Genomic DNA, 23292 nt, shown 5'->3' with positions numbered 1-23292 from the left:
TGCAGACATGTTAAATATGAGATCCTGGCAAGAGGTTTCCTTAGCAACAATAATGAAGTGAGAGAGAGAGAAAAGCTCTCATGGCTCCGTTCCCTCCTCTTGGGACTTTTTAGTGGTTTCGGGTACTTCTGATAATAGAAGTGCATTTGCAAGCACCAGGGCTGGCTGCAGTAATGGGATGCTTGCAGAAGAGACACGCACTGAGCATCACTCCATCCTCAGGGCTCTGCACCACGCAGGGAGGCTCTGCTGGCTCTGGGGACAGCCCCATTCTCATCCCATTGACCCGCCAGCCCCATTCCTCACCCTTTGGTTTTCCCAATCCCATTGCCAAGCATCACGCTGCCCTTTCCTCCTCAGCTCTCTGGATGATGGCACTGTGCCTTGAAGCACAATTACAGTAAATAAATCCGATTAGAAGTACTTTTACTACCGCATGCGTCTCATTACAATGTGCCAAAACCCCTGGCTCCTGGGAGCTCCGATATAATGAGGCCAGGATGTATGTGTGCAGGAAAAATTAATGCTTATACGAGTTAATTTGTTTTTATTAGCACGCGTCGCCAGGCAGCGTGGATGGGGACAAGGAGACGTGGGGACCTGTGTGCCATCACCGTCCTCATTGCATACCAGCTCATGATGGGGGATGTGCCAAGGCATGGGGCAATGCTGACCAGGCAGCATCTCCTCAGTGCCTCATCCTAAAAGGATGCTGGACAAGGTCACATCTCATTAACAGGCTAATTAAGAGGAATGCCATGCCTGGGGAGGTGGTGGGGTCACTGTCCCTGGGGGGGTTCAAGAACCATGGGGATGTGGCATCTGGGGACACAGTGGGCATGATGGGGGAGAGCTGGGGTTGGATTTGGTGATCCTGGAGGTTTTTTCCAACCTTAATGGTTCTATTAATGGCTCCTAAATGAGTCTATGAGTGGGTATGATGGTGATGGGTTGACAGCTGGACTTGGTCATCTTGGACATGGCATCAGTGGGGTCAGCTCGGCCTTTTGCCGGGTGGGGCAACACATTTTGCACCGTGAATAATACATACATTTGTTAAAATGAAACCAGCAGCAGATATTACATCCAGCAGCACTAAATTATGGATAGGCCTTATCCCCAACCTTTGTTTTTAATTAAAAAGCCCCTTTCGGTAATTCCATTAAGGCCGTAGCTGATGTTTTCTTTCTCTTCCCCTTCTTTCAATACCGCAATCCAACAGCATTTAGGTTGTGCTGATGAAACGTCTTTGAAGTTTCATGAATTGCTGATGTAATTGAATAAAAATAATATTATGGAGAGAGAGAGAGAGAAAGAGAGAGAGAGGCTGTTCTCTAAACCTAAATCCTAATGAAATCACCTTACTGCGCCGAGCAGAGTGACAGCGAGACTCTGGATTTGCGCATATTCCCATAATCCTAAACCCATTAGCACAGAGGCACCGTGCGAGCCACATGTTGCGGATTATGGCCCAGAAAAAGGCTCTGAGGAAATCCCAGACCTGCTCTGGGTGCTGCCCACTAACGAGCCCCCAGCCCTGCTAACGAGCCCTGAGCATCCCAACCCCGTGCCCCTTCCTCGCCCTCTGTTAGCGCGGCTCTCAGGCATTGTGTGCCCTGCAATTAAGGCCGAGGGCTTTCTAATTACTTTGCTGTGCGCTGTTATTAATGGAAATATTAATTTTACAGAAGTGCCTTTTCCACCTTTATCCTGCTCACCAAGTGCTGATGGAGGCCCTATCCTGCAGCGGCTCCAAGGATACCCTGGAATGTATTGGGAGGCTTTTTGGCTCCGTTCCCTCCATTAGGTCTAATTGCAGCTTGCACCTCACGCGCCGATGGCACCAGCGGCTTTCCGGTCTCCTGTTCTTTAATTGTAATCACCTTTAATGTATTGTACCAGCCGCTGTTAACAAAATGATAATTGCAACATCGATCTTGCAAAAATCACTGCAGAAAACACCGACTGCTGCGTGTTCACTCGGAGGTGAAGGGTAGTTTAGCAGAGCCGGGCTGTAGTCAGACATCCTGCAGCACCTGGAGGGACAGTTCTGGGCAGCAGGGCCCTGTCTGCGTGGGGAGCTCAGCCCGTGGCAAGGGGTGGTGCTGGGGTGGGAGGTGATGCTTCAGAGGGAGGTGAAACTTGGGTTAGGGATGATGCTTGGGTGGGAGATGACATTGGGTGGGAGTTGATGCTCGGGTGGGAGATGACTCTTGGATAGGAGGTGATAGTTGGGTTGGAGATGACACTTGGGTGGGAGGTGATGCTTGGACAGGAGGTAATGATTGGGTTGGAGATGATGCTTTGGTGGGAGGTGATGATTGGGTGGGAGATGATACTTGGGTGGCAGACGATGTTTGGGTTGGAGGTGATGCTTGGGTGGGAAGTGATGCTTGAATAGGAGGTGAGGTGATGCTCAGCCAGCCTCCAGCAGGGCTGGGTACCAAATCTCACCCCACACATACCCCATGATGGGGATCATGCTTGCTGGGTCAGGTAAGACCACCTCGCTTTTCCTTCCTTCCCTCTTTTCTATTTTCTTTCTTCCCAATTTAAGATCCTCTCCAGGATAATGCAATAAAGACACGAAGCACCTAATTTTCATTGGGGGACAACAGACGCAATGGTATATTTACCCAGTCATACCATTATGAAATCCTACAATTAAGGCTTCAATCAGATAAATGCAATTACATAATACCATCTTATACGATATAATTAAAAACATCTGCAATCAAACCGAAGCCGATGGTACCGTAATCCTTCATCGGCTCCGGTGGCTGCAGTGGTGGGAGATGAGTCCAGGCATGGGGCTGAGCTGCCCATGCTATGGGGACCACGGCACTGGGTTGGCTGAGGGCATTTAAGCAGGATTGCTGTGTATTCAGGGCCTTTCAAACACGAGTAATCTTCATCTGGGAGACGGAAAGTGAAATATGTTATTGCCGGCCGCAGTAAATTACCCGTGCCAGCCCTCGCGTATAAAACATTACAGTTGCTGGCCAGTGCACTTACTCACCCGCGCTGTCTGAATCCCATGATCAATTATAAAATAAAGCAGGGCTGGTCACTCCTGGAACGGTGACGATGGGGTTTGTGCGCTCACAACAGCACCAAGCAGAACCCACATCCAGAGCTGGATTGAGCCCTGAAAGCTCTCAATCCGGCCCTGAAAGCTCACAGTCTGATTGATGGCAGCAGTGCCATGGATGGGGTGCCCCACGTTCCCATGTCGGGGTGACCTCAGCACTGCAGCGCAGCAGGTGCCGGTGCCGGCGTGCCTGCTTCGTCAAGGCTAACGAGCTGCGGTGACCCTGGGGAGCTGGGGGCAGGGCGGCACCTCCGACTCATTGCTTTCCCAGGGAAGCTCTTTAAAAAGCCGAACCCCCCCCCCCCCCCCCAACCCGTAGAATAAATAAAATAAATTCCTGCAACTTTAACAATCATTGTGTTGGATTTGGGAGATGTTATTCCTAGTGACAGACAAGGGCAATTATCTGCTATCCGCCAGCAGTTTTAGCCTAATTTCATTACTGCTGTGCAATTCTTCCCGAGCCGCTAGTCTATCACTGTCTCACAGAAAGGATTAGCCGGCACTTTCTTCATCTTCAAATGAATTTTAGCTGTCATGCCCTTGATGAATAGAAGGGGAGGACTGAGAGCCCACGCCAGCAAGGGCTGCAGGGATGGGAGGTGCGGTTTGGTGCTGCTTGGTGTCATGGTGCACAAGGCTCCTGGATGGAGCCCAATGAGCTCTGCTCTTCCCAGAGGGAATTTGGGAAGGGAGAGCTGGCAGCAGGGATTCACCTGGCATCCAGGATGGATGAAAATGACAGCATCTGTAACACAATGAAATAACAACAGCCATTCTTCTCCCTCTCCCTCCTCAGAAGATGCTTATCTGTCAGTCTGGGCCACTGAGGAACAGTGAAAAGCAATTTAAACCACAGAGATAAAACCAGAGCGGATGCCACAGGGATGGGCGTCCAGGAGAGAGAATCCCATGGGGACACACAGCCCACAGCTGCCTTGATGTCCAGCTGGGGAAAGGAGACTTAGACCTGTCCCAATGGGAAGCACAAATCCATCCCAACGGGAGCCACAAACTCACACCAATAGGAACCAGACTCATCCCAATGAGAACCACACACCCCATCCCTATGGGAACAACAAACCCACCCCAATGGGATCCATAGCACAGCCTCAATGGGAACCACAGACCCATCAGGTAGGGGTCTGTGCCCACCCCTCACCCCCCAGCACTGCTTTCTTCCAGCCTCCATTACTTTGCCCATGTTAATTCGCTGCTGGCGCATCACCCCGGTGGAATATTTTAGCACCTTTAATGCAATTTCCTCCTCCCTCTGAAACACCATTTTAATACGAGGCAGCCGCACCGTCTACCTGCTCCCTAATAAACCTCTGCGGCTTTAATGAACTAAATAGCAAATTACTTTTTTATTCAAGAATGAAATTTCATCATATTCATAATTCATATTTTATTTCAGACATCTGCTGCTGATTACATTACATTTAACTAAAATTAGATGATGCTCAGAATGTAATTAAGCCCCTGCCAAATTCTCTGGCCCACCAATACCAGCCTCGCTCAGCGGGGGCCGCTTGGAACCTAATATGTAATTAGGAGCTATTTTCTAGCTGTTTTTAAAGTCTGAAAATTAGCTGCCTTTATTAATCACGCAGACAAATAGAGAGCGGAGCCAACGCTCGCCGAAACGTCTAAAAAGGATTTTTTTGTTAATTATACACCACATAGAGCTGAGACTCATTTTGAATGTTGATTTGTTGTGCACTGACATTTTGACAACTAGTTCTCAATTTGTCTGTCGTAGTTAGGCAACAACAAAGCAGACGGTAATACTTAACTTTCAAAACCTTGGGCATGGGGAGGGGATGGGGATGAGGACGGGGACACGGGCACAGCTGGCATCCAATACCCTCAAGCAGGGAAAAGTCAGGACTGGGAGCACCCATAGGTGCTGCTGGCACCCAAAGAGTGGGATGCATCCATAAGGTGGGCTGCTGGGGGGTCCCTCTTTATGTGTGATGGAGTGGGATGGGGTTAGGGCTCACCCCATGGCCGGGGGGCTCTGGAGCTGCGCGCTGACATTTCCTCTCTGTGCCTGACCCTTTTTTCCTCTGTTCTCTCTGTTATCTCAAATAATGTCACTGCCTCTTTAGCATCTATTCATCAGAGCAGAAAGAAGACACTGCTGACACGGATTAAACAAAAATACCATCTGTGCCTGGCGGGGCAGGGCAGCACCCACCGGCCCCAAAGCAACAAGCAGGGTTACCACAGGGGCAAGGGGAAAAGCTTGGAGCAGCACCCCTAAAACATGAAGGAACAGGTTTGGAAAGGGCCTTTTGCACGAAGGGGTTCCTTGTTTCTGCATCCACACACCTCCTATTGCAGGATGGAGCACAGCTCCTGCCCACCCCGGTGTTGGCTATTCAAAGCAAACCCCGGCTCATCTGTCTTTCTGCAAAGCTCATAACGTGAAAAATGAAGCTGAAGAAAAATTAGCCAAATTACCAGGCTAATCCTTCACCAGCAATCTCTGCTCTGCTGCACATCTGTAAAACGAGACGGGGGCAACATGGATGGGAAGCACTCACAGCACTGTGGGCACACAGGTACCAGGCTGGACCTGCGCACCCCATTCAGCTGAAGGGGGGTTGGGGTAGTTCCCATACCTGGAGCCCCCATAGGTAACCCCATGATGCTGATGGAGTTTAGGAGGAGGAATAAAGGGAGAGCGCGGGCACTGCTCTGCCTGCAAACGGATGTGAAATCTGTGCTTACTTCAAGCAAATTGGGATGGCTCCAGCTGCTGACTTATCAATTCTGGTCCCAGCAGCACAGGGAACGCTGAGCCCTGTGTAGGGCTGGGTGAGCAGCACCCCTGCTGTGGGGCAGCAGCAGCAGAGCTACAGGAAGCCCTGAGGGATGGTCAGACCCCTGCTCACCCCACAGCACCCACCACATCACAACACCTTCTCCACATCACCTCCAGCACGTGCTGATAAACCGGAGGTCAGCAAGGTGAGGCTGGAAGTTTGCAAACGAAAGCATTACAGGTTGCAGATCCCCACGGAGCTCCTTCTGGGTAGAGCTGAGGCCTCCAGCTCCAGCCTTGGCACAGCTGAAAGATGAGAAATGAAGCAGAGACAGAGCAGCCAGCAGGCGTGACTGCTGGTGAAGGGCTCACACAGCTCAGCAGGCCGGTAACCAAAGGAGCCCATGGCACAAGGACCCAGCCAGCACAGGGTTATTGCCATCAGATGGCTCTTTGGCAGCTGCTTTAAAGCAAAGGGGCTGCTGCTCAGATGCCTGCATCAGAAACCACCACCCCAGAACATCCCCAAGGACCAGGAGCCTCGTGCCAGGTGGCAAGTCCCCAGGAACAAGAGGCACGAGGCAGCTGGCCCACGCCTGGGGCAGACTCAGAGCTCAGTGACACTCAGCATGATGAAGATGAACCTGCCCTGTTGGCATCACACAGAGCTGGGCCACAGCCACCTCCAGGAGCTCAGCTCACAGCACACTGCAGTGCCACCAGCACAGTCAGACTGGGCACAGGGTACACCCTAAGGGGCTGCACTGCTGGTCCCTTCACACTACAGGAGTCCCAGATTTCACTGCACCGGGCTAAAGAGTTGATCCACTTAAAACACCACTTTTAATTCCGATTTAAAGCAGCAAACTGAAACTTACGTTTAGTTCTTTGCCTACCACAGGTGCGAGGCCTCCTTCTAAGGAAAGCAAAGCATCCTAATGAGGATCAACCCCCAGACGTGTTGTTTTGAAGCGAAGTTTCTTCACAGAGAACCTGGCATTCCTTTGTGCTCACGAGAAGCTACAGACACATGTAAGCAGTTAAGGAGTCAACACGCATCCAGATACTCACATTGATTACGCTGTATTAGGAAATGGTAAATTATTTATCAGGCTTTCTGACTTGTGATTAGCATCAAAAGCCGTTCTTGGATGCAAATTGGAATTGTAATTAGACATGTAGAAAACCAGCACCTGAAACCTGTTTTTATTGAAGCAGCGTAAGGTATTTTTCCCCCCTTTTGTAGCCAACGTAATTATCAAAGGCCGCTTTGCATGTATAAAATATCACTTTATTAAAACTAGACAGTTCTATGCCCTGTCAGGGAAATAAGCCTGGTCACCAGGATGCCAAGATCCTACAAGTGATAGACCTCAACTTCTCACACTCCATCTTTCATTTCATTTTCTTATCCTTGCACTGGAAGAGAAGGCACACCCACCCCATGGCTGTATTACCTGGCTCCAATGGAGTTAAGCCTTGAGCTGGTAACAGCCAACGTTTGAAGCAGACCTCACAGAAACCAGCCTGGCTACAGGACCCTGTTTATCAACCCAGACAGAAATTAAGGGAGAGGGGGGAACACAGTGACAATTTCATTAGAGTTTTGCTGCCCTTTTTTCCCATTTTAATTATCTAAGTCTTAATTAGTAACAGGTAAGAGCTCTGCTTAAATGTTTCCTCTTTGCTGTGACCTGGAGTCCAGGAGAAATAGAGACCCAAGTGTCAATCCTAGAGCTGCCAAGACACTTCTCACCCAAAAATGTCACAGCCCTCTGCACATCCGCCTCAGCAGCCTCACTGCACAGCAGCACAGGACGCCAAGGGAGACGAGAAGAGACACCACATGCATCTGAAGCAGGAGAACCCAGCAAAGTGTCATTATCCGTGCTGGAATCCAGCCCAGACCCTCTCCTCCTGCCCCTTGAGATTAACACAGCAGTTGAGTAAGTAAATTCAAACCAGGGTTTTGTCAAGAGGTTGGGTCTGACCCAGACCCAGCACAAGTACAAGCAGTCACTCCTGGATCCTCATTGAAGCCCCTCTCCCACTGACACCAGACCTGAACTCAGCTCCACACCCCCAGTGCTGGGGAGAAGCATCCAGCAGCAGGGCACAGCCAACGACCGCTCTGAGGATGCCAGGAGCTCAGCCCTGCCAGGGGTGGGAGCTTAACTCTCAGAGAGCGCGTGCAGCACTTCAGCATTTAAAGACGAGGCGGAGTGCAGGGTCACCCCGGGGGCCCCGATGTCGGTCTCCCAGCATTCAAATCCACAGGCACACAAGTCTCGCTTGGCTGCTTCCACGGCCAACGGGGTGGCATCTGCCAAGAGGAAGGCAAGAGCAGCCAGCGAGTCAGCTGGGGGACAGGAATGAGACAACCAGGGGGGGAATGCACCCTTACAGCCTTGTGCAGGGTGAGCAGGGAGCACTGACCTGGTGGCAGCAGGGTGATGCCGCAGCCGCCGCCGCCGGCCCCGGTCAGTTTGCTGTGCAGGCCGTGTGAGGCTGTCACCCGGCACAGGCGGTCCAGGGAAGGATGGCCGACCCCGATGACGTTCAGATGGTGCTGGTTAATATCAAACAGTTCCTAAAAGCAATTGCAGACACAGGAGATGACCATGCTGACAGGTATAAGGGAGAGCTCTTCCATCTCTAAGGGAGACTGAGCGAGCCCCTTGCTGGCCGTGGGAAGGGCATGAAGCCAGCACTGCTCATGGCTGCCTGTCACCCCATGCCTCCATCTATCCGGCGTCACTAAATCCAGGGGACTTCTGATGCAGCCAACTCAGAAGTGACACTGCTGGAGAGGCGACGCGGTACCCCCCTCCCCGGGCTATGAGCCAAGAGGCCTCGCAGCACTGCCAGAACCTGGCACCCAGCACAGCGGGGTCGAGAGGGACCTCACAGCTTTTGAGAGCAGCACAAGCCACGTTGTACCACGGATGTGGGGCTGAGGGACACAGGGAAGTGCTTGGTGAGCCGGGAGGAATGCTCCAGGCTGTGTCAGTCACACTGCCTGCCCTCGGGTCTCATGCCAGCACCACGCAGAACGGGGACTCTATCTGCAAGGAGATGAATTAGGCAGTTGCATGCAGAGTGCATACATCACAAGATCTGTGCTGGGTTGGACAGACGTCCATCCAGAGGCCTCTTTATATGCCTGAGCGAGGGCACAGCGCTCTCTATGATGATCCAAGACACCTGTCATCTCCTGATCCAAAGTCTGCCAGGAATCAGATGACAGCTTATGACACACTAGACTAGTTCGATGGTTCAAATACAATGCTGTCCAGAACTGCCTATTTCAGAAGCAGCCAAATATATATATATGTATATGCTGCATATAATCATCCGTGTCTCTGTGAGCTCTTCAGACTTGAAACAAACCAACGCTCAATGCAGGGATCAGCTCACTGCAATTCTGCTTCCCAGGCACCATATGCAAGACTTTATGGCACCTTTCATTGGAGGATCTCAAAGCACACCCCAGAGCATCCCATAGAAGAACTCCTCTTCCCCATGCTCCTGACAGCTCAAGTGATGTGGCACTGAGGTGGGGAGGAGCTGTCTGAAGTCATGCTGTGAACAGCCTCTGGATCTCCCCAGCTCTGCCCTCATTCCCTCACAATGGGTACCAAAATCCCACCGTTGTCTTGGTGCAAAGGGAGCAGGACTTTGCCAAAAAGAGGCCCCAGCAGCAGCTCATCCCCACACAGAGGGGAAAAGACTCTGCACATAGACCAGCCCTGCACTGCTGCCCTGTGGAGGGCTGGGACAGCAAGCCCAGAGAGGACAGCTTGCCATTCCTGCCAGTGACAACAAGGACAAGCAGAGGTCCTCACAGAGCCAAAGGAAGGATTCAGATGCTGTCAAAGAGCTGTACTGCTGGTACCAAATGGGTCCTATCCAAATCTGTTGGCACCTGGGCCAGGCCAGGCTTGGATCAGCTGGGATGCTGCCATGTTTCTTTACTCTGCAGCTGGAGGAATCAATGCTGCAGTGCTCTCAGTTCTGCAAAAAAACCCCACTTCTTCCACTTGGAAGAGTGTCTGCCCCCAGCACAGCAGCCTCTCCTCCTTCAAACAAAGCCAAGACAAATGCAGATCTTTGTATGCACCTCATGCATCAATGTCAGGTCAGCTCTGGCCATCGTTTCGTTTGTTATTCTCTGGAGCCAGGATGAGTGGTGAGCGATGGGAGCTGGCTCGTAACCAGTCCATCACAAACCAGTGGCTCCTGGGCTCTCTCCTTTTGCTTCAGACCTGGCAGTGACAGAACAGTGGCTGCACAGCGCCTGCCAGAGCCACTGTGACTGGCTGCAGTGAGGGGAGACAGTAACTCGAGGCCAAACACACTTCCTATTTCTTACTAAAGGGAAACAAAACCTCCAGGGCTCCAAATCCCCAAAGCATCAGGGCCACTCCATCCCTGTGCACTGCTGTAAAGAGGTACGAGCAGCATTTTGTCCCTTGGCTCCCAGATGGGCATTAAAAGCATCACACAGAGACCACAGTTTCACTCTGACCTGAACATTTCCTGCTATCAAATTCTTTCTTAGACCTAATGTTCTTTAAATGACATTTTGATGTTCAACAGTAACAGTGTCTAAAAATACTGGCTAACAAGCCCCTTACCTCCAGCACGGGGTAATACTCAGGTGATGGATTTGTAGGCATCGCTTCCAGAACACTTTGGCACTCCTGAGAAATTGCATCGATGGAGTCCAGCACAGGGTTCATTATAGAAGGGAACTGAAAAGCAGGGAAGGAGAGATGTGAGCAGACTGCTCACTCGACCTAATGCTACCGTGATCAAACCAGCCTTGGTCTCTTGGAGCTGGACAATTTCTTCCCCATTCAGTGTTACTTATGGACAAAAAAGCCCAGTGCAGAGCAGGCTGATGCTAAGCAGCTCACACCTGCAGAAATCAGATGAAGGAGCTATTCTTTTTGTGGCTGCAAACCTGTCACTTTTGCAGCAAACCCGGCTAATGCTGGAGAGGGAAGGAAGCTGAACTCTTGCTCCCAAAGGATCTGAGTGTAAGAGAGGAGCAAGCAGGAATGCAGCAAGCGTGAGAGAGTTCATAAGAGCTCCTGTGAGCCATGCACAAGATCTGAGCTCAAAGGGTTATGTCCCCACACCAGCTCACCACATGCCCCACCCTGCAGCCAACACGGACACCGCACCTTCAGGATCTTCTCCTTGACCCCAGCTACCAGGACCTTGGTGCTTCGTGGGACTTTGGTGTTGGTCAGCAAGATCCTCAGCGTCGGCACCCTGCAAGCAACAAGACATCCATCCCTTAGCCTTTATCCCTTCCCTATTCCCCGGCAGCTCCCAAGGCCCATCAGACAGCTGCTCCTCACCCTACCCCATAAGTCCTATCTGAGCAAGACACCCAAGACAAGGAGTCCATCAGCTTCTGGAAAGTTAAGCAGGCAATCAAGTGCTGGCTGGGTTCAGACTTCTGACTCTTAGTTATAATGAACAACAGTACCAGTGTTGTAAATAGGACTGTAATGTATTTACTGAAATCTGTTTTTCAAGGAAAAATTTTCCTTGAAAATACTATCTATGAGACCAGCCAGCAGTAGCCATTAAGTGCTAATAGAGCAATTTCATGCACTGTGAAAGATTTTAATGGAGTCAGATTATACTTGGTTGGCAGGAGGCAGAGGGAAGATTCAGGACCTGGACTTGCTCTGCAGTTTGGTTTTCACACAAGTCCTGCCACCAGGTAAGCAGAAGTTCCCCCTCCCCACAATGTCATTTGCTGCCAGGAGCAGATCCGTTCCTGCTGCCCATAATGCCATGAAATTAATATTGATCCTTTGTGCTGTATTCATCTAATGTCAGATAATGACCAAACATTTCATTGTTCTCATCCACCCCAAACCAAGACAACACTCAAACCACCCAAACCCACAGCGAGCTCTGGCTCCCCTTCCACTACACTGCCAGCAACCTCTCATCAATCTCCTGCAATGTAACATCCACCCTATGCATTTTTGACATATTCCACCCACCATATGTAAGCGTTATTTTTAAACTCCAATCTTACCTTTTTAATGATGTGATTTTTCCTGATTGGTATCTCAGGGCTCCACCTAAAGTAAAACACATGCATTGTCTGAGCACACGGCGAGCCGAGAGATAACACAGCGTCGTCAGAGACAGAAGGTCTTTCATCTTCAGAACCTCACCCAGAGCATATGACAGTAATTGCAAGAAACACCAGCTAAATGAACCATGTTCTCAGACAGCATGAATCTGCCTAACCCTGCTGACTTAATGAGAGGGTCTGGCTGGACGCAGTTAACCCAGTGCTTTTCCCTTTGCTCTCCTCTACTCCACAACTGCATTAATTTAGTATAATTATTATATATTTTTTTTTTAAAGGCAAAGAGTTTGGCCAGCATTAAATCTTCGCTGGAGAATCAAGCAGTGATTCCCTGGGGCAGAGCCAAGCACACGGGTTTCAGATTGAACTGAGCGTGTGTGCACTCATGTCAGCAGTGCAGAATTCCACCGTCCGGAAGGAATCCCTCTTTTGGCTCCTGCTTTCACCGAGGCATTGAGATTAGGTCTCATTAGAAAGATTATTACAAGAATATCTCCGCAGACACTTCCAAAAACACTTGGAAGTCTCTGCTAATTGAAATTAAATGACAGCTGTCTGACAGCATTTTTTCTCCTGTCTTATTTTTTGGGTCAGGATTCCACTTCTTTTGTTCATAGCAGAATGTCTGAAGTTTCAATACTCTGCAGCCTCTGTTCAGGGGATGCAGATCTCCAATTCTGATGCAGCAACGCCCCAGTCCCAGCCTACAGATGGAATAAATCACAGAGCAGGGTCCAAACAGGGATCTGGATTTGGGAGATGCTTCTCCCTCTGCCCTCCCTTGGTGCAGCGAGCAGCCTGTTCCACCCAGCTTCCCTACAGCAACCTCAAACAAGTCTTATTATCTGCAGAACCGCAGCCCGTGGTGTCTGCTCACTGCCTTCCACAGCTGACACACAGTCTGCAGCAGGGAACAGAAACGTGGCAGCCACTCCAGCACCTCACAGCCTCATGCTGGGGAGCAGCAAACACATACATACCCCAGGTACCAACAGCATTATCCACACCCGAGGGATTGCCGTGGATCACACGCTCCCCCTGGAAGGCCCAGCTGTTGATCAGAGTCATCTCGTCTTCTGTCCACCTGGAAGGCAAGAAAAGGACTCAAATACAAAACCAAAACCAGCAAGCAAGGAGCGACAGAAAGAAGCACATCAATGCAAGTTCAGACCCATCCACACACCCTGACATCACTCCCATGCACCTTGGCCTGAGATCCTGCTTTGCTGACACACAAGACAGCAAATACAGCGAGAAGAGAGCACTACAAGTTGCATTTCACACGTGCAACTCCAGCCTCTTAATTACCAGCTGCTCAGCTGCAGAAGCCTCATAAATTGGGTCAAAAGATGCTGGTAGGACTGATTTAGTAGCTCCAGCAAAGACTTTTGATTTTTAGGGATTAAGTCCTAACACTTGCAGGCACGCTGGGTGCTGGCACTTAAAACACAAAAGGGAACCAAATGCTGAACTTCGAGGTGTTATGCTATAAAACACAGGAACGGGGCTTTCTGTTGCCTTAAAAGCAGTCACACGTTGGTAAGTGCTTTGAGAGTTTAAATGCTGGCACAAAGGGCTCGGTGCTGGGTCACACTTAGCAAGGATCAAGGCCCCTGACTGAACATACTAATTAACAGACTGCAGCAGCACAAAAAGCAAACACAGAGCTGCCAGTTACCAAGCACTCACTGGCTGCAGCTTTACCACAATATCTTCTCAAAAGCCCACAGCTCTGGGTCTGCCCGTGCAAGGCAGCACCCACGTAAGCACAGTCCAGAATTGAGCAGTTTTCAATGTCTGCCTCTGACTCTGATGTAAATGGCCACCAGCCTGGGGATCCCACTGTAACACTTGGGCTCTGCAGCCCACAAACACCTTCCAAGCTGCTGTAAGGATGGCACGACGCATAGGAGCATCAGATATCCCAGCAGCAGCGATGTCCTGCTGAGACCAAAGCTGATGCTTGGTGCACTAAGAACCCAAATTCAACAGGTTCTTTGGATATGGGGCCCCAAATAGGAACAAAGCAACAGAGGGACAGATTTGAGATGAACATGAAGCAATAAGGGGAAGAGTTACCGACCAGTGCTAAGGCAGGGCAGGAATTACAAGAGCCACCTGCTACCTGGAAGCCTCTTAACAGAGCTCCCCCATTTTCCCAGGCCGCAGCTGAACATCTTTATCCATCTCCACACTTGTTTAATTTCACTTGCCAATATTTAATCTGTGAAGCATTCAGGAAAACAGCTCGCACCGCCGCTCCTCAAAATAGAAGCGCAGTTTGCTGTAAACCACTTGTTTTTAATCCTCTTTGAGAGGCTGCGATTCTTCTCTACACAGGAGTCATTATATCACGCTGTTCTTTTCTTGCGATGTTAAGCAAAAAACCTTCTGAAGTCTGACACCCCCATCTCTCACCCCTCCGCGTGCCAGCTGGAAGGAAAGAAATCACGCTGTATTCAAGCTGAAGCTAAAGAAGTGAGAGCAGGGAATGAAGACATCCACGCTGCTTGCTGGCTGCTTCAGAACTGGCCTTTCATTTCTGACTACAGGGAGATCTGCCCTGATTGCTGCTCACTAATGGCTCCACTTGAATGTGGTTCTGGGTCCGACTGCTATGTTGGGTTCTGAAGCAGAACACAGCCATCCCCTCTCGCTGTCTCACTTTCAGGCCCACACAAAATCCACAGCAAGGCAACTGTAAAAGGTTGCACCTGGCAGGCAGTGAACAATGGAGGGTTCTGCAGCTCCAGCTGTGATATGCATCTTTAAACAGAGCCTCCTTAGACACACAGCAGAGCAGACCAGTTTTTCAAGCTTGAGCTCCAATGGAAAGCAAGGCAGGGCGGAGGGAAAGAAACTCCTTTTCAGCAGCCACTGATAAAGGGGAAATTCAGGCAGGAAATCAGAAGGAAATGGACCACATGAAGGAAAATATATATATATCCACATGAAAACACAGGAGAAAAAATAAGACACAAAGATTCCTGGAGGACTCAAAGTAAAACCTAAAAGATGATCGTAGAGAAGAAACTGAGGTTAAAAAAATAGATCTATCTATCATATTAAAGAGCTTGCGTTATTTTCATGACAAAATAAAGCTGTCTGTATCTTACAAAGCAGACAGGGGGGAGAATGTGCGAGTATCACCAAATCTCTGCATCCAGTTGCTTTTGTCAGAAGGAATGAATTGCAAACAGGGCACAACTCTGCTGCTGGGAGGACAGGCAGCAATGGGAGGGGAAGGGAAAGGAGCTGGGTTAAGGGTGCCACTGTCACAACTAGAATCTAAGCCCAGCTTAGAGACAGAGAGACCAAGAGAAGTGCTGGAATTTGCTAAGAAAACACAGGGCACAGCAGTCACAAACAGAACCCTCCCCCCAGCCCTAAAGTGTGTATTGAAGGCAGGGAAGCTTCTTGGAGGCATTACCTGGCTGTGGCCTCCCCATCTTTCAGAGGGCAGGAGATGGCTCTGCAGGCATACAGCAATGCTGCCGCCAAGCACACAGCATAGGCAGCACTAGAGCCCAGCCCAGCTCCTGTAGGCAGCTCAGACCACACTGTTATGTCCACGCTGGGAACATCTCTGAAACACAAACACAAAGGCGGTAACGGTGACCTCAAATTCCATCTTGAAACATTTCAATGGCAAAAAAAAGATGCGGATGGGGACAGATCACAAGAGAAGCTGGCTGAAAACTGGCAACATCAGCACACGCAGAACACATCCAACGCACAGGGGCTTCAGTCAGCACAGCTGAGTAGCCTCACTAAGCCATTGTGCTAGAACAAAGCCTTGCTGAATTGGATCTATGATTAGCACAGCTTGTCAAGCTGCTAGCGGGGGCACTTTGTAACTAAGCATTTGGGTAGCACCATAAAAAGACCCTTCAAAGACTTGAAAATATGCTTTTATATGTATTTCTAAATAAAGTCCAAGTATTGCAAATCCACAACTGTATCACTGCATCTACTGGAGCAAGATGAAGGTCACTGAGACACATCTGTGTCCATCATGTGCACCTGTCCTACACTGCACTTGTCTGGGTTATAACAGCCCTGAGCTGTAGTTACCCCAAATTCTCAAGTTCTGAAGGAGATTCAGCCCCACAAAAGGAACCAGACACTGAATTCACAGCTCATCTCCACAGACGTTCTTCTATCCTAATGTAACCTGCTGGGCCAGAACAGATGTCCATCTATCTGCTTGTATTGACTGTACAGGAAAGGTACAGAGATTGAAGCAGCTCAAAGTCAGGTGCTTAAGTGAGAGCAGACAATCCCTACCTGCTTGGGGCATCCCATCCCCCACACATTGCTCAGAGCTCTGAGAGAGTCCCCTGAGGCACAGAACCGAAATAAAGCACCATTCCCTTCCATTTCTTCTTTTGCATCAGATATTTGCTTTCTCCTTGTAACCTTGTGGAAGCAATTAAAGATGAACACTCGAGTCAGCACGTTTATTCTGGGGCAAGAGGAGAACCTTACCCATACTTAGCTGAAACAGCCAGACACATATAAAGAAAGGCAAGAACTGCAAGGCTGTCAGGAGCTGAAGCATCGGCAGCGATTCCAGCAAACTCTTTCAACATATCCAGCTGTTCTACGCTGGGGGACTTTGATTCATCAAAGTCAGCTACGGAGGCAAGCAGGGGAGAGAACGTCAACACTTGGAAAGCAGAAAACTGATCAGCTTGAAAGAACAACATCTGTTATATGAGACAGAGACTCTGCGAGCTACATTTATATCCCATCTACAAACCTTCCAGCTCAAAGAAGAGTGGGTGCCCCATTAGAGCACCCCAAGGGCCCCACTCAGCCTCTTGGCAAAGAACCTTTTGCTGATATCCAATTGAGTGATATAACAAAAGCAACCTGGGCATCCTCAAACTGCAATGCAGAGTGGTTTGAGCTGGGAGGGCCCCCCCAGAGCCCATGTGTCCCCACTGCCTGCAGTGCTCAGGGACCCCCCCAGCCCCATCAGTGCTCACAGCCCCATCCCTTGAGCTGTCAGTGTCGGTCCCACCTGTGACGCGGCCCCTCAATGCGCTGAGCTCGGCCAGGCCCCATTCCCTCCTCACACTGACACCGGGCAGATGGACTCGGAGCCGCTCTCCATCTCCAGGCCTCAGCCGTAGGAAGGTGCGTAGGCCCAACGCCACAGCCAGGGCGGCCTGAGGGAGAAACAGGGCGGTTAGCGGGGCTATAACACCCCAATGAGCGATATAACGATATGACCTTTACCTTGCCGTGCACCACAGCGTGCTCCCCGTGCAGAATCACCTTCCCCGGGGCAGACACGAGCAGCCCGAGCTCCATCATCACCACAGCGCTGCGGCCTACAAGGCTCCCGCTCCGCCAGCTGCCACGCGGAGTGACGGCGCTATTAACCAATAGCAGCCTCACCCCGCCTCACCTTCCTCAGCTCGCACCAATCGTTGAGCTCCGCTCGGGGGCGGGATTTAGGAGAGGCCAATCGGAGAGAGGCAGAGCGGAGTGGCGAGGCGATGGGGTGACTTGGGGGTACGGCGGCCGGGAGGGATGATACGGAGGGCGGCAGGGCTGGGCCTCGGTAGGACCGTATGGGGGGTAACGGGGAGAGGACACGGGGATGAGGCGGGCAGGTGAGTGTGGGAACGGGGCGAGGGGGTCCCTAAGGGGCTGGGTGGCATTGGGCCTCAGGGATGTGCTCCTTTAAGGCCTAGGTCCCCACAGGGCCTGTACAACCCCAGGGCTCTTTAGGGCCTGTATCCCCCTCAGGGCCCATATCCCCCTCAGGGCCCATATCCCCCTCAGGGCCCATATCCCCCTCAGTGCCCATATCCCCCTCAGGGCCCATATCCCCCTTAGGGCCTGAATCCCCCTCAGTGCCCATATCCCCCTCAGTGCCCATATCCCCCTCATCCCTGTGTCTCCCCACAGCTCTGAGCGAGGCCCTCGCATCACCCGCACCCCCAGAATCTACACGAGAACGGGAGATGAAGGTAAGGCTCTGCCAAGGCTTTGGTTGGAGGTAATGGGGAGCACAACTGCTGACCTCCACCTTTGGATCTTCTTAAAGGTTTCTCCAGCACCTTCACTGGGGAGAGGAGGCCGAAGGGTGATCGGATCTTTGAAGCTCTGGGGACGACGGATGAGCTGAGCTCTGCCATCGGGTGAGCCCTGATACCCACTGTTGCTCAGGGTATAACACACACTGAGCCATAGCTTTGCTCACAGCTAACACTGCTTCTCCGCCCACAGGCTTGCTAGTGAGCTGAGCAGCGAGAAGGGCCATGCATTTGTTGAACAGCTTCACAAGGTGGGTGTTGATGACAGGCCTGACCCGCTGTGCTCGTTGCATGTGTTCTTAAATACTCCTGTTGACACATAGGAGTTGAATTAACGTAGTGGTGCATGTTAAAATAGCATCTAGACTCTATGCTATGATTACACTCCAAGAAATGAACTTTCTTAGCCATTTAAGGATGCTGGTAGATCAGGTGGGTTAGTTATGGGCAGACAGATGTATCTGGATGTACCCAGATCTGTTTCTCCACACAGTCACAGATGTGAGTTAAGTTTTTCATGTAGCCTCAGTTTTGCAATGGGACTGTAACCACGTGGGTGTGATGGTGGGACACAGCTCACACTGTAGCAGTGTGTGGGTTATATTATTTAGCTTTGCTATGCACAGGAACTCAAAAGGATCTAATTAGAGATCATATAAAGCTTTACTAAGTTGCCCCTGAAATATCCTAGGCAATGGAGAGATGCTTCTCTTGGAAACAGATGTGCTATCAAGCCAGCATTGTCTCCAGCTGTTTGTCACTGCTTTTCCTTTGGAGGTTACTGCTTTGGTGTTCTACAAGCAAAGGGATTATATGAGCACATCTCGGCCTGCTCTCTGCACTGTCAGCCAGGATGGCTTAATGTGCCAGTGAAAACGAGTGCATGCAGTAATCTGGCTTCTCATAAAGCAATTAGGGAGCACTTATCTGATCCCTCCTGCCAGCAGGCTGGGGATGATGAACAACAAGGGTAGGATCTTCTTTAATCAGCACAACCAGCTGTCACCTCCCAGAGCTTGCTGCGGTTGTACTGGAGCATCAAGGGATAATGAAATCACTTCTTATTTTTGTCCTGATTGCCACATCTAGGTCCAGTGTATGCTGCAGGATGTGGGCTCCAACATCGCAACGCCTCTCTCCTCAGCCAGGGATGCTCACTTAAGTAAGCTTCAACAGGTCCTTTCCTGGGATAACAGTTCTTGCATCCCATGCTGGCATTGGGAAGGCGCTCCCTGCGTGTGATAGTCAGAGCTGCCCAAGGGCTGCTTCATACCATGTGTGTGGGTGCTGAATGAGCAGCACGTGGTCTCACAAGCTGCTGCTGCTGCATCTGTGTGATGAGTGTAAGCTGCCCTGGGGCACTGCCCCAGAATTGACACAGCTGCCGAATGGGGAGCTGGACTTGCTCCAGCAAGATAATTTTCTTGGGGATGTGTTCTTACAACTTGCTGCTCTAAAGAAACGTGCAAGTAGAGCCCTATCTGTAGGCTGAATGACTTCTACATTTCTTGTAGTTGACTTTTCTTTTCTCTCTGTAGAAAGAACATCTTTTAGTGAGGAGCCTGTGCTGGAGCTGGAGAAGTGGATTGACAGATACTCAGAGCAGCTTCCTCCGCTTAGAGCTTTCATCTTGCCAGTAGGTACAGCTTATACCACTTACTGACAGGAGAAGGTTGGCCTTGTTAGGGTAAATCTGCTTTGCTGTTTGCCTTGGGAGCTGGGGGAAAACAAGCTGTTATTTCTGCGGACAAATACCAAGGAAAGCAGAGAGAAGGAGCAGGTCAAGTTAAATTTCTCCATCCTTCTGCCACAATGCAGTTGTGCATGTGTGAGATGTGATAAGCTTTGCTGCAATTACACAGTGTGGTGGATGGTTATCTGTTGTTAGCAGACGCTGATGTGCTGTTTCATTGTTGTTTCAGTCGGGAGGTAAAAGCAGTGCTGCTCTCCATTTCTCCCGAGCTGTCTGTCGCAGAGCTGAGAGGTGGTGAGTGTTGGCTGTTTGTGTAACTGAATATAAAGGGTAGAAGATGATCGTGCTGTTACGACAAGAGCAAATGTGTCACAACCAGAGCAACCAACCATAGCTGTTCTGTGCTCAGCTCTGCATGGTTGTGTTAGTCAAATTCCTAGAGTGCAGTCAGCAAAAAAAACAAGTCTCTCTTTCCTCCCCTGGACCGGTTCATATGAGTTAAGAACTTCAGAAAGGACAGGTTTATGTTGAGGTGCATTTGTGTATTTGGCCAGCATCTAGTTTGCTGGGCATAGTTTATAGTTGAGAACACATGGAAGCTGGGGCACTGGCAGGCAGAATGTGGTGAGGTCTGGTGCTCCTGAATGCTCAGTTAAATACACTGAAACTCTCCTTTTCTTGCCTAGTGTGGTTCCCTTAGTACAAGCAGGGGAAGCAGATCCAAACGTGGCCAAATACTTAAACAGGTAAAGAAATCCATCTTCTTTTTCTGTACTTCTGAAGTGTTGCTCCTTCACTCTCACTGTTAAACTGTGGGGTTTTGCCTTTGAAGGAGCTTACCCTCTAGATTAAGCCTGTAAATGTCTGCAGAGACTCCTGGGGTGCTGAGGGGCAGCCACTTCACTTTCTTCTTCAAGATGGGAATCACTTCTTGCGTGGATTCTCTGCCTTGCTTTACTTCCAGTTCTTGTGCTGTAATGGAATGCACTTTGTTGCACAGCTGCATGCTGCTGGGTACACCTGATGTGAGTAGCAGTTTCATTGCTTTCCCTTTGGTTTCCAGACTGAGCGACTACCTCTTCGTTTTGGCACGTTATGCTGCAATGAAGGAAGGGAAGGAAGAGAAAATATATACAAAGCCAGAACAGTTATGACTGGGAGCTGGGATGTTTGTCTTGTAGATCTTGAAAAGCTAAATCCAGCAGAGCGCATTCCCCAGGCATGGATGAGAAAGAGAGCAAGCCCGAATTGGGGATGAGCTGCCAAAGCCTTCCAGTTAACATGATCAGGTGTGAGGAACACAGCTGTTCTGTTCACTAGGCCTTGTAGTAACACAGTGGTGTTGGTTTCAGTGTTACTCTTTGCCCTGGATCAGTGCTGGGACAAGAGACTTATAATAACTCCAGCTGATTTCTGGAGTTGTCTTAATTTCCCTGGTCAGTGGCAGGTTCTGTGGAAAGGCTCTGACAGGGCTCTGAGGTATGAAGAAAAGAAAACAATCAGCTTCCCTTTGTAAGTCATAATGCTCATACAGAACAGGTGCTGTGCTGAGATTCAGGAACTCTGTCCGCAAGCTTTGAAATAATAAATGTGATTTACTCGTACCAAAGGGCCCTTAACTGTCATGCTTTAATACTGAGCCCAGCTTGCTTTTCTTTTTTAAGTTGCTTTCAATCCATCAGCCCCGGCTGAAGCTGAGCTGTGTAGATTTACAGGAACACACTTAGAATTCTTTGGCTCTGGCTGTCTCTCTTTATGCATGTGAAAAATATGTCTGCGCTGACAATCCCACACATCCTCCGCCAGGAACAGGCTTGTGTAGGACAGGGATTAAAAGAGGAAGGAGCCAAATCCTACAGGTCGTGTGCAGGCAAGATCTGCTTAGTTACCTGGGGTTAACTCCCTGCAGGGTGTAGCTGAGAGACCCCTTGGGAACAGCTCGGTCAGCATCCCCCTTTGGCTGCAGAAATTAGTTTGAGTCCAGTTATCAAATACATCAGTCAGGTCTAGTTTGCACATAGAGGGGTTGTGATGAGCAGGAGGAACACGGAGCTTCTTCAGCTGATGCAGTAAGAGGTGAACAAGAGGCCAAGAGCTACAGGTGTTCCTATCTCAGACCTGAAGAGTTTCACTCCCATGGAGCTTTCAGCAGAAAGCAGTGGAAGGTGTCCTAACACTTGGAGCTCCTGCAAACATCACAGTACTATTTCCAACACAGAAGACATCCTCACCAAGGTCAGTTGACAGCTTCATCCTGCAGAACAGCTGCATGCTTTGTTGCACTGTTTTTCTTCACTTGCCCCTTTTGGGCAAATTTAATTGTATCATTTTCCTTTAGTACAAGCTTAACAGCCTGATTTTCTTACTGGAAGAAAAAGCCGCCTTCAAGTGAACTGACAGAGCAAGCTAAGGAATATTTAGGGATCTTAGGCTCTTTTGGAAGCTCTTTCAGCTTCCTGATGGATTGGACTGCCAAAAAACATACCCAGTGTGTAAACAAGTGCGTTACAGCCAAGTGAATGCATTGACACCCTGGCTATTCTGTATACAGAGCGAGTAGCAGGCATTACAGTTGAAGTCCAAGTCTCTTAGGGCTTGGTCATCTGGAAGGATACGTGAGACATGTTGGCTTCAGTCTTCTGCTTGTAAGGACACAGGGCTGCAAGGTGATTGCATGGGTTAAGAGTGCTTGTCCTGCTGTCAGGTTGGCACTTTTGGAGGTGGGAGCTTTTAAGTCACACAGTTTCCACTGCTCCATTCTTTTAAGTAGGAACAACTTTGAAGCTGCTCCCCAAAAGAGGCTGTGTCTTTTGTGTTAACCTCTTAGTCAGAGCGGGGTCAGCGTGAAGAACACCCAGCACTAACAGACACCGCTGTCTCATTATTCACCTTTCTTTTTCTTTTTAAAACCCACATATTTCATGGCTATTGTTAATGCACATTTTTCACAGGGTAATTTTCCAAGCCTTAGCCTGTAACACATCCCAATGACAAATGCTCTTGATTTGGACTGTACCGTCAGCTGCAATGTCACATCAGACATTTCCTCAATGCCTGTTCCAGACAGACCATCCAGTTTTATGATGGCTCTGTCTCGGTGATCACTATTGAACCTTAAGAATCCGGAGGCTTTTCAAGTTTAATTGAATAAAATTCTTTGCGATATAAATTCTTCATGAATGCTGGATAAATCAGCTGCACGATGGATTTATAGTATTCCCCTTTTTTTTTTTTCCAGCTGGGGGGAAAGAAATCTCACTACTGTTTTGGGACCAAAGCTGGTATTGTTTTGAGTGCAAGGAGGAATAAATTTAGCTACCACACGCTCTTAGAACGATGTAGGGATTAAATTTATTAGGGCTCACTCAGCTTCCAGCTCTTTGTACCCAAAAGGGTCTGTGCAATTGTTTCTGCACGGCTGAAGCTGAGGGATGCTGGTGTGTGGGGTGCCTCTGTTTTCCAGATCAACTGGCACAGGGGCCAATGCTTAAATGTAGGCGGTAGGAGAACTCAGGCTGAGAGCAATCCCAGCCCCATGGGCAGCTACAGCTCAGCAGACCTGAG

At 49.7% G+C, this 23292-nt stretch overlaps 2 protein-coding genes across 17 annotated transcripts; one reads left to right on the top strand and one right to left on the bottom strand.

Annotated features, from left to right (window-relative positions):
• Positions 1-2598: 2598 nt before the first annotated feature.
• MVK (mevalonate kinase) lies at positions 2599-17345 on the bottom strand. Of its 4 annotated transcripts, XM_015878046.3 has the most exons (10): positions 17230-17345; positions 17012-17159; positions 16474-16621; positions 15416-15571; positions 12966-13069; positions 11926-11971; positions 11051-11141; positions 10499-10615; positions 8298-8451; positions 7052-8184 (listed from the first exon to the last, which is right to left on the bottom strand). In XM_015878046.3, exons 1-10 carry the CDS (start codon positions 17305-17307, stop codon positions 8033-8035), a joined length of 1194 nt encoding a protein of 397 aa, XP_015733532.2. In that variant the 5' UTR covers positions 17308-17345; the 3' UTR covers positions 7052-8032. The 4 variants fall into 4 exon arrangements, with proteins under 4 accessions (XP_085412073.1, XP_015733532.2, XP_085412075.1 ...); XM_085555947.1 differs by lacking the exons at positions 7052-8184; positions 8298-8451 and adding an exon at positions 2599-2915; XM_085555946.1 differs by lacking the exons at positions 7052-8184; positions 8298-8451 and adding an exon at positions 8879-8926.
• Positions 17346-17453: 108 nt separating this feature from the next.
• On the top strand, positions 17454-22897 carry MMAB (metabolism of cobalamin associated B). 13 transcript variants are annotated; one of them, XM_085555950.1, is made up of 9 exons: positions 17454-17497; positions 17908-17969; positions 18047-18140; positions 18229-18286; positions 19125-19197; positions 19574-19671; positions 19958-20022; positions 20415-20474; positions 20792-21332. In XM_085555950.1, exons 1-9 carry the CDS (start codon positions 17493-17495, stop codon positions 20880-20882), a joined length of 606 nt encoding a protein of 201 aa, XP_085412076.1. In that variant the 5' UTR covers positions 17454-17492; the 3' UTR covers positions 20883-21332. The 13 variants fall into 13 exon arrangements, 9 of the variants coding, with proteins under 9 accessions (XP_085412076.1, XP_015733537.2, XP_085412077.1 ...); XR_014949131.1 differs by having other exon boundaries at positions 17474-17609; positions 19574-19675; positions 20910-21332; XR_014949130.1 differs by having other exon boundaries at positions 17474-17609; positions 19574-19675.
• The last annotated feature ends 395 nt before the right edge of the window (positions 22898-23292 follow it).

The sequence above is a fragment of the Coturnix japonica genome, chromosome 9 (genome assembly GCF_054131305.1).
Source record: "Coturnix japonica strain WE chromosome 9, WE-NBRP24, whole genome shotgun sequence".
Classification (NCBI taxonomy): domain Eukaryota; kingdom Metazoa; phylum Chordata; class Aves; order Galliformes; family Phasianidae; genus Coturnix; species Coturnix japonica.
The sequence above is the reverse complement of the archived record's forward strand: the minus strand, read 5'-3'. Positions and strand labels throughout refer to the sequence as shown.

Coding starts and splice junctions, on each gene's coding strand:
- MVK (XM_015878046.3), bottom strand. CDS start 17,307: ATGATGGAGCTCGGGCTGCTCGTGTCTGCCCCGGGGAAGGTGATTCTG. Junction 17,160..17,229: donor ACGCTGTGGTGCACGGCAAG/GTAAAGGTCATA, acceptor TTTCTCCCTCAG/GCCGCCCTGGCTGTGGCGTT. Junction 16,622..17,011: donor ATTGAGGGGCCGCGTCACAG/GTGGGACCGACA, acceptor TTGCCTCCGTAG/CTGACTTTGATGAATCAAAG.
- MMAB (XM_015878050.2), top strand. CDS start 17,527: ATGATACGGAGGGCGGCAGGGCTGGGCCTCGGTAGGACCGTATGGGGG. Junction 18,287..19,124: donor TTGTTGAACAGCTTCACAAG/GTGGGTGTTGAT, acceptor TGCCACATCTAG/GTCCAGTGTATGCTGCAGGA. Junction 20,475..20,791: donor GTGGCCAAATACTTAAACAG/GTAAAGAAATCC, acceptor TTTGGTTTCCAG/ACTGAGCGACTACCTCTTCG.